The 15626-nt window shown below is 42.5% G+C and overlaps 1 protein-coding gene and 1 non-coding gene across 2 annotated transcripts; both read right to left on the bottom strand.

Annotated features, from left to right (window-relative positions):
• Positions 1-1949: 1949 nt before the first annotated feature.
• On the bottom strand, positions 1950-2056 carry LOC130470916 (small nucleolar RNA R71). Its single transcript, XR_008931632.1, has one exon. It is a non-coding gene; the product is annotated as a small nucleolar RNA R71 (small nucleolar RNA).
• Positions 2057-12584: 10528 nt separating this feature from the next.
• On the bottom strand, positions 12585-13739 carry LOC130470200 (uncharacterized). Its single transcript, XM_056839841.1, has one exon. It carries the CDS (start codon positions 13737-13739, stop codon positions 12585-12587), a length of 1155 nt encoding a protein of 384 aa, XP_056695819.1.
• Between the last annotated feature and the right edge of the window lie 1887 nt (positions 13740-15626).

Raw genomic sequence — 15626 nt, 5'->3', positions numbered from 1 at the left:
ATCAAGGCCACTATATGAGTCCGAGAAGTTCGGGACCTCCATCGTCGACTTTCGGGAGCCTGAGATGCTTATGGTTGAGCCCCGGGAGTTAGACTTGGTGATACGGGCGAGATACATTGAAGATTGCAAATCGCCCTGGAAGCTGAGGGCGAAATGCAACCATCGGGCGGAAGTATAAGCAAGCCAAGTTCATCAACGCGCGCCCGATGGGGCGCAGCTCGCCCGATCCGGATCGGGCGGTCAATCTGGAGGCTTTGTGGAGATTTCGCAACCCGCCCGATCGGGCGGATTTTGGCCCGATCGGCCGACTATCGAGTGATTCGCCCGATCGGGCGAAGCGTCGCCCGATCGGGCGACGCCAACCTCCAGCAGTTTTTCGCGTTTTTAATTCCGTTTTTAGGCCTTATTTTGGCAAAACTATATAAGCAAACTTGTTTTATTTTTTAGGGACATCTTATTTTTCAGCACTAAACCCTTAGTTTATTTTTCTAAGTTTTATTTCCTCTCTACATTAATTCAAACACTTAGTTCGATTGATATAAAAACACAAGCTTTCAATTTCCATTGTTGGAGAATTAGGTATTGTTTCTTACTTTAATTTATTCTATTGCTTTGATCATGTTTTCCATTATGTTAATCGCTTTGTTATTAGTTATCATGAGTGAGTAGTTTAATTTCTAGGGTTTAGGGGATCCATGAATGCATGATTGGAATTATATGTGGACTTGATTAATTGATTGATTGATTATAATTTCTATAGCTTATTATCATTGCTCGTCAATTCTGTTCGGCCGGGCGATTTTGATTTGAGTTTGATTAACCTTAGATTATGCGCCGAGAGGTATAAATCTGATGTTTTTGGTCTGTGTCTATTAGATAGGAATTATTTCTAGTACGTAGCGAGAGCCCGCTAGTTGTTCTATCCTAAGGGATTCATAAGATTCGAGAGATGCATGTTTTCCTAGTTATGATTGTTAATTAATTGTTATTGTCCGTTGTCCAATCCCGGTCTGCATTTGTGGTGAACCGCTGCCCTAGATTCCCTTAATATTGTTATATTCCAGTTTGATTATTTGCCTTAGCTTAATATACAAACCAATCCAATTCTTTGTTACCAGTAGTCTAGATTAGTTAATTAATAGTAGAAAGAAAATTGTTTCCTTGTGGATACGATCCCTTCTTCCCTTGCTATATTTTTAGTTGGTGAACGTTAGGTTTATCTTTGATAGGAGTGCGATTTAGCCTGTCAAATTTTGGCGCCATTGCCGGGGAAACGGTTTTATTTTCTGTTGTTGATTGATTATCCTAGATTATTGTTTGTTAGTACTCAAGGAACTCACGTTCCTTGAGACCGGATCTCACATTGTTTTGTAGTCTTTGTCTATGCCCAGGACCGTAGGTACTAGTAATCTTACTCCATTCGATCTTGAGCCCGAAAGAACCTTTCGTAGACGAAGAACTTTCATTGCACAGTGTGGGAATTACTCTGATTCTGATCATAATATTGGCGATTTTTTCCTTCAGATACAGATTCAGTTTCAGAGATAGAGATGGGTGACGAAAATCTGATACCGCCACCTACCCCACGGCTTACGGACTATTCTAAGCCAAGTCTGTCCGTGCTACCAAAGGCGATCATGCCTTCTATTGCAGCTGAGACCTTCAAGATTGAGCCCGCATTGATTAACATGATCGAGAGACGCCAGTACGGTGGGGAACCAGGTGAAGATCCGAATCTTCACATTCAGTCCTTTATCCAATATTGCTCCACCATCAAGCAAAAGGGATTGACTCCAGAGCAGACTATGGAGATACTTTTCCCGTTCTCTTTGAGTGGGAAAGCTAAACTGTGGATTAATGGGTTGAATCGGGCGGCTTTGAAAATCAATAATTGGGAATCCTTGGCTCTTGCTTTTTATGTTAAATATTTTCCACCTGAGAAAACGGCTCGTCTGAGGGGTCAGATATTAGGTATCTCACAACAAGCGGATGAGAGTTTGTTCGAGGTTTGGGAGAGATTCAAGGATTTGCAAAGAGAATGCCCGCACCATGGTTTGGAAGATTGGTTCTTGATTCAGCAGTTTTATAATGGTCTGGGCAATGAGTCTAAATGTTTGTTGGATTCAGCTGCCAGTGGGAGGTTCATGCAACTTGAGGTGCCTAGAGCTATGGAGGTGATTGAGGAGATAGCCATTCACAATGCCCAGTATGGAAATCCTAGAGGTCTATCTAACAGGGGTGGTAAGCATGATTTAAATTCTATTGAACAATTAACTGCCCAATTGACTGCTTTACATTATAAATTCGATAATATGCAAGCGGCCAATGCTCAATCTGCCCAACCTGTTAGTGTAGCTGCTATGAGTGCCCAACCTACTACTATTTGTGAAAGTTGTGGAATGTCTGGTCATTATGCACAGGAATGTAGAAGCTCTATTGAACAATGTAATGCTTTTCAATCCTACAAACAAAACAACCCATTCTCCAACTCTTACAATGAGGGCTACAAAAATAACCCTCTGCTTTCCTACAGGAGCAACAACATCCAAAACCCTCACCAAGTTCAACATCCACCACCACAACCATATCAACCCCCACACCAACAATCTTACCAACCCCGAAACAACTACAACCAACAGTCTAGTGGGCCACCTGGGTTCTCTAGACAACACACATCACCCCCACAACCACAACCTCAAGCCACACAGCCTGACCCTATGCTAGTAGAGATGAGAAACATGATGCTACAAATGCAAAAATCTCTAAGTGAAAATGATGCAAAAATCGATGCTCTTACTGCTCATAACAAGATCATTGATACACAGTTGGCACAGATGGCTACTACTATTGCAGGGAGGCCACCAGGCCAACTTCCTTCACAGCCCGAAAATAGGGAGTCTGCTAATGCAATTACATTGAGGAGTGGTAGGGATTATGATGGTCCTTCTATGCCGGTTGAGGTTGATTCCGGGGTGTCTGCTAGTGATCTGGTCAGTGAGGAAATCCCGAAGATAGTTATGGGTGAAAAGGAACCAGCTGAAAAGATAGTCAATGAGAATGAGGCTACAACTGCGGTTAAGAAGGGAGCGGATATACAAGTACCACCTACTGCACTCCCCTTCCCAAACCGACAACTCAAAAATAAGCTAGACAAGCAGTTTGGCAGATTCTTGGAAGTGGTCAAAAATTTGCAGGTAACGGTTCCTTTTACTGAATTAATTTTACAAGTTCCTGCTTATGCTAAATTCATGAAGGATATTTTGACCAGAAAACGTGCTTTTTGTGAGGTAGAGACTGTAGCTTTCACTGAGGAATGTAGTGCTTATTTGCAAAACAAGTCTCCACCTAAACTTAAGGACCCCGGGAGTTTTTCCATCCCATGTAACATTGGCACCGTATTTATTGATAAAGCTTTATGTGATCTAGGTGCTAGTGTGTCTGTCATGCCTTTGTCTGTCTGTACTAAACTGAATATGGGTGAGCTTAAGGTTACCAATATCACTCTACAAATGGCCGACCGTTCTGTCAAATACCCCTTAGGTGTTTTAGAGGACGTCCCTGTTAGAGTAGGTAAATTCTATATACCTGTGGACTTTGTAGTATTAGACATGCAGGAGGATTCTCAAATTCCCATAATCTTAGGTAGACCCTTCCTTCATACGGCGGGGGCGGTAATTGATGTTAAAAGTGGGAAATTGACATTGTCTGTTGGGGATGATAAGGTGACTTTTAATCTGAATAGTGCCTTAAAAAGTCCCATGCTAGAGGAGGAACAATGCTATCGCATAGATGTAGTCGATTTTATTACTCGTGATAACGTCTCCCAAGTTCTCGAAAGAGACCCTTTGGAGGCAGTGCTTTGTTGTGAGTCTTCTGCAGGTGATAGCAGTTCTTGGAGTGCTGAAGTGGATGCTCTGGAGTTGGCTCTTAATGGTGGAGAATCTGAGCCGGAGGGCATCAAATTGAAGAGGTTAGTTCGGCCGGTTTGTTCTGTTAAAGAGGTAAAGAAACCCGAACTTAAACCTCTTCCTGCTAACCTTAAGTATGCGTTTTTAGATAATGAACAACTTTGCCCTGTGATCGTCAGTACTGCACTTGATGCAGGCCAGTTATCCCAACTTCTTATTGTGTTGAAAAGGCACAAAAAGGCCATTGGGTACAGTATTGATGATTTAAAGGGTATTAGCCCTGACTTTTGTATGCATAGGATACATCTAGATGAAAATCATAAACCATGCATTCAACCCCAGCGTCGTTTGAACCCTGTCATGCAAGATGTTGTAAAAGCTGAAGTTATGAAATTGCTTGATGCGGGTATAGTGTATGCTGTGTCTGATTCTAAGTGGGTGAGTCCCGTTCAGGTAGTGCCTAAGAAAGGGGGGACAACTGTGGTGAGAAATGAAAAAAATGAGTTGATACCAACTAGGGTAGTCACAGGTTGGCGCATGTGCATTGATTATAGGCGTCTTAATGTTGCTACTAAAAAGGACCATTTTCCCCTTCCCTTCATTGATCAAATGTTAGAAAGGCTAGCCTGTCACAAGTTTTTCTGTTATCTGGATGGTTATTCTGGTTTCTTTCAAATTCCCATACATCCAGACGACCAGGAAAAGACCACCTTCACCTGCCCCTATGGTACCTTTGCATATCGTAGGATGCCTTTTGGTCTGTGTAATGCGCCTGCTACTTTCCAACGTTGCATGATGAGTATTTTTTCTGATTTTATTGAGTCTATCATGGAAGTGTTTATGGATGATTTTAGCGTCTATGGTACTTCTTTTGATTCTTGCTTGCTAAATCTGACTAAAGTTTTGAAAAGATGTGAAGAGTGCAATTTAGTCTTGAACTGGGAAAAGTGTCATTTCATGGTTACTGAAGGGGTGGTTTTGGGACATTTGATATCTGATAAGGGCATTCAGGTGGATCGAGCTAAGGTCCAAGTGATTGAACAATTACCCCCTCCAGTTAATGTGAAGGGTGTTAGAAGTTTTCTTGGTCATGCGGGGTTTTATCGCCGCTTTATCAAGGATTTCTCTAAAATTGTTAAACCACTTACCCAGCTCCTTCTCAAGGATGCCCCGTTTGTGTTTACTGATGCTTGTCTTGAAGCCTTTGACAGGATTAAACAGGCACTGATTTCGGCTCCCATCATCCGTTCTCCCGAATGGGATATTCCGTTTGAGATAATGTGTGATGCAAGTGATTATGCAGTTGGGGCAGTGCTGGGTCAGAGAAAGGAGAAGGTTTTACATGCCATCTATTATGCAAGTAAGACCTTGGATGAAGCTCAAGTTAATTATGCAACTACTGAGAAGGAGCTTCTAGCTATAGTCTATGCCTTGGATAAATTCCGCACCTATCTGATTGGATCCAAGGTGATAGTCTATACTGACCATGCGGCCCTTAAGTATCTTCTCTCTAAGAAGGAAGCCAAGCCTAGGCTTATTCGATGGATACTACTGCTACAGGAGTTCGATCTAGAGATCCGCGACAAGAAAGGGGCTGAGAATGTGGTTGCAGATCACTTGTCTAGATTGAGGTATGACGATGGTAAGGGATCTACACCGATTGATGATTCATTTCCGGATGATCATTTACTTGCACTTGCCAGTCAGTCACCATGGTTCGCAGATTTTGCTAACTACATTGTAGGTAGAATTCTTCCGGCCGATCTTTCATATCAACAGAAGAAGAAATTCCTACATGATGTCCGGTTCTACTTTTGGGACGATCCTTACTTGTTTCGTGAGACTGCTGAAGGGTTATACAAGCGTTGTATTCCAGAATGGGAAGTTCAAGGTGTTATCAGTAGGTGTCATTCTTCACCTTATGGTGGCCACCATGGACCGTCGAAAACAAACGCTAAGCTGTCGCAATGTGGTTTTTACTGGCCTACTATGTTCAAAGATGCACAAGCTTTTATTATGGCTTGTGATGCGTGCCAGAGGGCCGGCACTATTTCGAGGAGGTATGAGATGCCACAGAACGGGATCCTTGAGGTTGAGATTTTCGATGTGTGGGGGATTGATTATATGGGACCATTCCCATCGTCCAAGGGTAACTTGTATATCCTTGTTGCTGTAGATTATGTGTCAAAGTGGGTGGAAGCCGTTGCCTCACCTACTAACGATGCTAAGACAGTCATCTCCCTGTTCAAGAAGATCATTTTTCCTAGATTTGGGGTTCCGCGCGCTTTGATCAGTGATGGAGGGTCACACTTCCATGAGAAGCATCTGGATGCGCTCCTGCGCAAGTATGGAGTTTATCACCGCACTGGACTAGCCTACCACCCTCAGACGAGTGGTCAAGTTGAGGTCTCCAACCGAGAGATCAAATCTATCCTTGAGAAAGTGGTGGCAAAGTCTAGGAAGGATTGGAGCGATAAGCTAGATGATACTCTATGGGCATACAGAACCGCCTTTAAGACACCTATTGGTACCTCCCCGTATCGGTTGGTGTATGGCAAGGCGTGTCACCTACCAGTAGAAATGGAGTACAAGGCTTATTGGGCAATCAAACAGCTCAACATGGATGCAAAGCTAGCCGGTGAGAAGCGGTTACTTCAATTAGGTGAGCTCGATGAATTCCGACTACAAGCCTATGATAGTGCCCGAATTTACAAGGAAAAGACCAAGAAGTGGCACGACAATCACATTTTGCATAGAGAGTTCGCGGTGGGCGACAAGGTTCTACTTTTTAACTCTAGGCTTAAGTTATTTCCTGGAAAACTTAAATCTAGGTGGTCTGGGCCGTTCACTGTGATTATGGTAAGCAAGTTTGGGTCTGTTGAAGTAGAGAATGGGAATGGTGAACGATTCAAGGTCAACGGGCAACGTCTGAAGTTGTACCATGATGGGGCTACTGTAGGAGTGGTTGAGGTCCATCACCTCCATCCCTCCGCCTCATAAACTGCATATTCAAGGTAACAAGGTCGAGCGGGACCTAGAAATAAACCAGCGCTTTGCGGGAGGCAACCCGTATTTTATCGCTTGAAGTAGTATAAGTTTGATTTTTTGCATTTTTCATTCTATTTTTGTGTGTTTAGTTAGTATTTCCATACCTAAGTGTGTTTAAGTGTTGTTTTTTTGGTGTTAGTGAGGCGAGAAGAGGGCATTACGCTGTTTGGGTGTTTAATAATGTGCAGGCCTAAAGCTCCAAGTTCGAGAAAGTGAAATTACGCACAAGGCCAAGCACGCTGCAAACCGCCCGATCCGTATCGGGCGAGGTGCGCCCGATCGGGCGCGCACGGATGAGTTTCTTGCAGTTTATTTCCGCCCGATCGGGCGCAGCATGCCCGATCGGGCGGTCCAGCGAGTGGAATGCTCGATCGGGCGAAATAATTTTGCCCGATCGGGCGCTTTGGCGAGTGGAACGCCCGAGTCGGGCGTTTGTTTGCCCGATCGAGCCCAAAAGACGAGTGGAAGGGCCGATCGGGCGAAATTATTTTGCCCGATCGGGCGGTTGATGAAATTTTCGAGGAAAAGTCAAGGATGATTCTGGGCAGGAAAAAGTCAAGAAAATGAGCTTTCGCAAATCGCCCGATTCGGATCGGGCGAGGTGCGCCCGATCGGGCGCGCACGCATGTAAAGAAAAGGATCGCATCCCGCCCGATCGGGCGGAAAGTCGCCCGATCGGTCGAGACGCGATTTCAGCGATAAACTCACGGTTTCCCCAATCTTTCTTCACTTCCTCTTCATCTTCAACCTAACTTTCTCTCACTCCTCCATTAAACCCCAACTTCCAAAAACTTCAAACCACCATATCTCCCTCAAATCTCCACCAAATTCAACAAATCTTTCATCAAAATCATCCTCTCATCATCCTCTACAACCTACACCTAACCGATTTAAGTTTTCTCTCATCCCCACAAAATCCCCAAATTCACCCAAAAAGCTCAAAAAACTCAAAAATTCAGATTTTTCATCAATGGCAAATAGACCACAAAGAAAATGCACGAGGGTACCAAGAAATCAACATGAGGCTTCCACAAGCCGAGCTCGGGAACCGACACCACCACCTCCACCACCGCAATTCGAGCCCGTCACGGATTTTCCGGATGTCATCTTTATTACGGAGGAGCAACGAGCACGATTCATGCACCTCAAATTGAGGGAGGTAATCCCTACTCGCTTTATATGTCAAAAATCATTGCATGATATGGGAATTGAGCGTGATGTAAAACGTGTTTTTGTTGGTGTTGGTATGAGTAGCATGTATGGTATGCTCCGTCTCACATTTAGGCGGTTGACTCTAGAATTCTTGAGTAGTTTTAATGTTCGTAGGGATGGTTATCGAACCGTGTCATCGGTTCAATTTCGTGTGATGAACCGGACCTACACCATGAGCTTATCTGATTTTGGTAGGATTTTTGGATTGTCTACCACATATAGTAGGAAACCCAAGGAGACTCACAATAACTGCACCATGTGGGGAAAGCTTACGGGCAATGCGAATCCCGGGAGTATGCAACATTTGCATGCTTCCAAGATTCAACACCCGGTACCCATTGTCTTCTACAGGTTTCTTGGTTTTACGATCTTTGGTAGGGATGAGACCCAGAATATTAGGAGTACGGAGCTAGAGATCTTAGGTGGCTACGTTTCCGAAGGAGAGGAGAGCTACAAAATGAACCTTGCACATCACATGGCCTCTCAATTTTACTCCATAGCCACATCCACACATACTACCAAGATTACCATTGGTGGGTTGATCACCCACATAGCCATGGCCACGGCCAATTTTACTGAGGCTAACCAGATTCCAGTTCTGGGTAGCAACTTGCTTGATTTGGCTTATTTTGCTGGACTCCGTAGGCTACAGGGGGAGCATGGGTTATTTAGGCCGGGAGCCATGTACTGGATGTTCGAGGGAAACAGGCTTTTCACCTTGCCCGACCCTCAGGGCCGCACTAGTTTCAGACCCGGTCAGGCTCATTATCTATTTGTTGGATTTGAGCAAGAACCTCAGCTTGACCCCCAGCCTCAGCCTGACCCTCAGCCAGAGCCCCATCAGTACCAGCCAGAGCCTCGCACCTACTTCAGGAGGGGGCGTCGAGACACGGGGAGGCCCCAGAGTGGCCCGGTAGTTCATGAGGATCAGGGGTCCATTGATGAGAGGTTGAGCAGACTTGAGCTCGGGTTCCGGGAGTTCGCAGCTGATCACCAGAGGACCATGTTCCCATTTTATGATCAGTATGCCAGGCAGGGCTATATTGCCCCAGATTACGAGCACCCTACCTGGTTTACCTATCCCGCGGAGGGATATGGAGCTCCGGGTTCTATGGGCACCTTCACACCCACCCAGTACGGAGGGTGGGGAGCGGGTCCTAGTGGGCATGCTGGCCGAGATGATGGTGATGATGATGGTGATGATGGCCAAGGCCATCAGTGATGCCGAGATGATGTTGATGATGAGGTTCGATACCCTTGAGCCAATGAGGACATTGTCTGATTTGGTTTGGGGGGGGGTTTCACACTACTTGTACATTGTAGGTATGTCTTTCTTTTATTATTGCATTTCTTTATTTTGGTGTGTTTATTTTTGGTGTGTTTAATGCTTTCTAGATTAGTTTATTGCTTTGAAAAAAAAAAAAAAATACAAAAATACGTTCCGATGAATACAAAACCATGCTTCCCTGTGCCCCTTGATTGTAAACTGTTTTGATTCTTGGTTTTTGATGACGAGCATTGTTGATTTGTTAACCATGATTTGAGATCCGATTACTTTGATGCCTTGACATGAGTCAACTCTGACCAACTACTTGTGGACTTGGTGCTTGACTAGTTGACTTGGTTAGGATGTGTGATAGCTTCCTGGTGTGCCATTGATTTTGAGTATTGGTTTGCAACTATTAGTAATGTTTTATGACTCATACACATGCACATTGTGGAGGACGAAGGCATTTTTCTATTTAGGTAGCCTTCAGATGAAATTAGATACGTTTGTTCCCTCTTTTTCTACCCATGTTGTGCCTGTGCCATTTATTCGGTGACTAACCACATTACAAGCCCGTAAATTCCCCATTGGTTACTAGTCCCAAGCCTAGCTTGGGGGAGCTAATAGTAGTGAGGTGAGGGAGTTGCAGTGTGGTACATTTTGAGCATATTGAGTATTGAAAAGGGAAATTCTTCTTATCATGATTGTTGTTGAAAAACAATGAATGAGATGAGGAGAATAAAAGAAAAAAAATCGTGGGAAGGTTCCAAAAAAAAAAAAAAAGAAAAAAAAAGAAAAAAAAAATGAGATTGAGCAAGAAAAAAAAATAAGAAGGAAAAATCGTTATTCTCAAGAAAATTCAAAGCATTGTTTTACTCAAGTATTGTAATTTCTTATCTTTATGAGTGATTGATTTTAATTGTGAAAGAAAGGCAAGAAAGTATAGTGTGGTTTGTTTGTTGTTTCATCATGTGTTGAGTGGGAAGTTGTGGTTGTGGTCATCATTTGTGGTTGACCATGGTTTTGCTAGGATTTATGCTCCCCAAAGCCAAGGCTTTAAGCTCACATTTTACCCAAATTTACCGCACCCTTACCTAAGCCTAACATTACAAGCTTGAAAGACCTTCCGACCTTTGTGCATAGAGTTGTATTAATGTGAAAGTAGTTGTTTATCAATGCAAGTTATGACATGACATATTTCGAGTCGACTATTAGGTTGAGTGTATGTTTTTCTAGACACACGAGTGTTGTGAGTTTGGGAGGGCATTGTTCACTCATATGTTGGGAGGAGAGCGAACGGGTACATCTTTTATCCGCCACATAAATGAGTGACGAGTATGTGAGCACTAGTCTTGAATTCCAATGTGCATTTTTGGTTCGCTTTGCGTGACGATTGTTAAGGCGGATTAGCAGTTGGATGGATTTGATTGGTTGACATTGATGCATGCTTGTTGGATTTTGCCTTGAATCGTATCCATTGTTTTAAGATGTGTTTGGGGTGAAGTTGGTTTATGTATTCATCGATGAATTCTTTGCTTAGGGGCAAGCAAAGATCTAGCTTGGGGGAGTTTGATATATGCGTTTTATATAGAATTTTTACCCCCGTCCCTTAGTACTTTTATGTATCAAACGTGCTCTTAGGAGCCGTTTCTAGTACTAATGTGTGTTATTGAGTGTGCCTTGAGTTTCAGGTTTGATTATGAGAAATTGGTCGTTTTAGACCCGTTTCATTGTTGATCAAGGCCACTATATGAGTCCGAGAAGTTCGGGACCTCCATCGTCGACTTTCGGGAGCCTGAGATGCTTATGGTTGAGCCCCGGGAGTTAGACTTGGTGATACGGGCGAGATACATTGAAGATTGCAAATCGCCCTGGAAGCTGAGGGCGAAATGCAACCATCGGGCGGAAGTATAAGCAAGCCAAGTTCATCAACGCGCGCCCGATCGGGCGCAGCTCGCCCGATCCGGATCGAGCGGTCAATCTGGAGGCTTTGTGGAGATTTCGCAACCCGCCCGATCGGGCGGATTTTGGCCCGATCGGGCCGACTATCGAGTGATTCGCCCGATCGGGCGAAGCGTCGCCCGATCGGGCGACGCCAACCTCCAGCAGTTTTTCGTGTTTTTAATTCCGTTTTTAGGCCTTATTTTGGCAAAACTATATAAGCAAACTTGTATTATTTTTTAGGGACATCTTATTTTTCAGCACTAAACCCTTAGTTTATTTTTCTAAGTTTTATTTCCTCTCTACATTAATTCAAACACTTAGTTCGATTGATATAAAAACACAAGCTTTCAATTTCCATTGTTGGAGAATTAGGTATTGTTTCTTACTTTAATTTATTCTATTGCTTTGATCATGTTTTCCATTATGTTAATCGCTTTGTTATTAGTTATCATGAGTGAGTAGTTTAATTTCTAGGGTTTAGGGGATCCATGAATGCATGATTGGAATTATATGTGGACTTGATTAATTGATTGATTGATTATAATTTCTATAGCTTATTATCATTGCTCGTCAATTCTGTTCGGCCGGACGATTTTGATTTGAGTTTGATTAACCTTAGATTATGCGCCGAGAGGTATAAATCTGATGTTTTTGGTCTGTGGCTATTAGATAGGAATTATTTCTAGTACGTAGCGAGAGCCCGCTAGTTGTTCTATCCTAAGGGATTCATAAGATTCGAGAGATGCATGTTTTCCTAGTTATGATTGTTAATTAATTGTTATTGTCCGTTGTCCAATCCCGGTCTGCATTTGTGGTGAACCGCTGCCCTAGATTCCCTTAATATTGTTATATTCCAGTTTGATTATTTGCCTTAGCTTAATATACAAACCAATCCAATTCTTTGTTACCAGTAGTCTAGATTAGTTAATTAATAGTAGAAAGAAAATTGTTTCCCTGTGGATACGATCCCTGCTTCCCTTGCTATATTTTTAGTTGGTGAACGTTAGGTTTATCTTTGATAGGAGTGCGATTTAGCCTGTCAATCTTCCACCAAAAAAGCTTGATAATCCTGCCGAATTTAAACACTTCAGCTGTTGGTAATCTCCCCATCCTCTACTTCAACAATTTCAATAGCAGTATCCATTGTTGAACTACCAACAACAAAAGGAGTGAAAGCTATCCCTTTACCCTTATCCATTGTTGAACTACCAACAACAAAAGGAGTGAAAGCAGTATCCATTTTTCAAACTGTCTCTGGCGTCCTTAATGTCAGCAACAATTGAACCAAACACCAGTTGCGCAGCTCCGCCTGCTGTCGCCACCTGATTCAATGTATCTGCATTATCAATTGAACGTTTAGCACCCACAATTGAGTTTGCCTCATCCCTTGCATTTCTTCTAATTGTTTCAACATATTCTGGATTTGCATTTTCAAAATCAGCTTCATAATCACTTTTTGCACAGGAAGGGATAATGAAATGTAATTTGCTTCCCACTGCCATGATAAGAGAATGAGCAGCTAGAGAATGAGCCACTTTGTTGCAAAATTTGGGAATGTGAGCGAGATCTCCCACCCAGGACTGATTGAGCAGATTGGCCACCTCCCTCAAAACAGGACCCAGCTCATGATGATCTTGCTCCTTAATCTTTCCCAATAGCACTTTGAGGTTTAAAGCATCCGTTTCTATCTCCAACTTCTCAAACTTGAAATCTCTAGCAATAATGAGTCCCTCCCTTAAGGCATATAGCTCTGCAGTAAGAGGAGAGCTAACAGTGAATTTACTGGAGAACCCAACGAACCACGAGCCAGTTGACCTTCTGAACACTCCTCCACCTCCTGCTACTGCATTTGACTTCCAAGCTCCATCCACATTTAACTTCATAACTCCATCTTTTGGAGGAAACCAAGTTTTCTTAGTCAATCCTGGAACATGATAGGCACCTAACTCCTTACCCTGTGAACAATTGTTAGCAAAAGTCCAATCTACATAAAATGCATTGTACAGCGAAAAGGCAGATTTCATTTTGAGATCAAAAACCACCCTATTCCTGGATAACCAAATCTGCCATATAGCTGTTATAAACAAACTTTTCCATTTCATTGAATTATTTAGGTTAAAAGTGATCCATGCACCCCAATCAGAATTGTAAAAAGTATAAAAATCAAACTTAGAGTTAGACCAAACTCGTTGAAAAATATAAGTCCATAAAATACCGGATTTGGGGCAATCTCTAAACAGGTGCAAATGATTTTCAGAATGTAAACGACATCTGGAACAAGTAGGAGAGATTTGAGGTAAAAACTGATGTAAGCTCTCAGCTACTGGTAAAATCTGGTGGGCACAGTTCCAAAGAAGCATTTTGTATTTATAAGGTCCTAAGATCCTCCAAATTTTGCGCCAAGAAACATTATTTAAAGTTGGGCAATGAATGGTACTGAATTGGCAATGATAAGCTGACTGAAGGAAATAATGCCCTTGGTCCAAGTATGCATTCAATGTTAAGTCTAATAAATGCGGTTCAGTATTAATTAACAAGTTAATAATTCAGTGAGATCAAGTGAGCTGAATGCCTAGCTAGAGGCCGCTTCAGTTCAAGTGGAATTAATGATATTAATCCACAGCTTACTCTTGACTGAACCCGTAGGGTCACACAAATAGTACGTAAACGGATCAAGTATTTAATGGCATTAAATACTCCATCTATGGATATTCGGAATCGACGGATCTTGGTTTCAGTGGGAGCTGAGATCGTCACAGGCAAGAAATGAATACTCCGGAAACGATGATATTGCCGGAAACGGAAATATGGATCGTATCGGAAATATAAATATTATCCAAGTCGTAGATGTTGCCGGAAACGGAAACATGGTACGTATCGGAAAATATTATCGGAAATGGAAATATTGCCGGAATCGAAAATATTGCCGGAAACGGAAATATTGTCAGAAACGGAAATATTATCGGAATCGGAAAATAATTCCGGAAACGGAAATATTAAATATTTGTTCGAAACGGAAATTAATTCCGGAATCGGAAATATTAAATATTGTTCGTATCGGAAATAAATTCCGGAATCGGGAATTTAATCGAAAGCGTATCGTACGAATTAGCATCGGACGAGGCTCGCTAGACGAAGGCCCAGCACGAAGCCAGGCCATCGCCCAGCAAGCCACACGCATCACCAACACACGCCAAAGCCTCGACCAGGCCCAGCGCAAGCCAGGCCCAGCCGAAGCCATGGGCGCGCGCGGACAGAAGCATGGGCCGAGCGCTGTGCGCTCAGCGTGGGCCGCAAGGCCTGCGCGGGTGTACGGTGCTCGTGCGATGCTCGTGTGCGAATCCTAAAGCTATCGGGATTCAATAAAAGATTAAATCCTAAACCTATTAGATAAAGTTTATTTAAATAGAGTCCTAGCAGGATTCTAATTAAATAAATAAGTATCCTAATAGGATTCCAATTCCTTTTCCATACCTCTATAAATAAGGGCCTAGGGTCATTGTTTATACATAAGTTTTCAAGTATTCAAAGCTAGGATTTTTAAGCAGAAAAATCAGCCATATCTCTTGCCCATTTAGCCGAAAATAGTAGAACCTTAAGGGCGATTCTAGTTGGTCAATCTTAAGGCGGATCCGGACGTGCTGTGGACTATCTACGGAGGGACGACACTTGGAGTCCTAAAGACTTGTTCTTGTTCGGTTCGGGCGCAGCTAGGGAAGGCACGCAACAAAGAGTATGCATCTAAACCATGCTAAATGATTATGTGTAAATAATATGTTTTACTGGCTTTATGGTTTTTCCGCATGATTTATGAATTGTCATATGTATCATAACCTAACAGTGGTATCACGAGCCTCTTATTATTTTCATAATCTAAATTGCATGAACATGGTTTAATATTAAAAATTTGCAAGAATTAAAAGGGGTGATTAATTTTCGTAATTGTTAATTAATTGCAAATTGCGTTTATTTAATTATACGTACGCAGTTTTTCGGCAGTTTCTTCGTTACTCATCCAAATCGAGTGATTTTTGTGTCAATTCCGCATGTAAAAGGCATTCTAAAATTTTGATAAAAAACGTATTTTTCGGCCTAACCCAGAATTCTCAAATTCGAAGCCTAACTATGACTTTTAGGAGGTTTTAGTTTTTCGAATGCAAAATTTCGTAAATTTAAGATGTTAAATTAAATATTTGCGATTCTTGTTGATAAATCTTGAATTTTTGATTGACCTACTGTATATGTTT

This window comes from Spinacia oleracea, chromosome 3 (genome assembly GCF_020520425.1).
Source record: "Spinacia oleracea cultivar Varoflay chromosome 3, BTI_SOV_V1, whole genome shotgun sequence".
NCBI lineage: Eukaryota > Viridiplantae > Streptophyta > Magnoliopsida > Caryophyllales > Amaranthaceae > Spinacia > Spinacia oleracea.
Note: the sequence above shows the minus strand (reverse complement) of the source record. Positions and strands in the feature narration are given on the sequence as shown.

Excerpts from the sequence above, each read along its gene's own strand:
- LOC130470200 (XM_056839841.1), bottom strand. The coding sequence starts at position 13,739 with ATGCTTCTTTGGAACTGTGCCCACCAGATTTTACCAGTAGCTGAGAGC.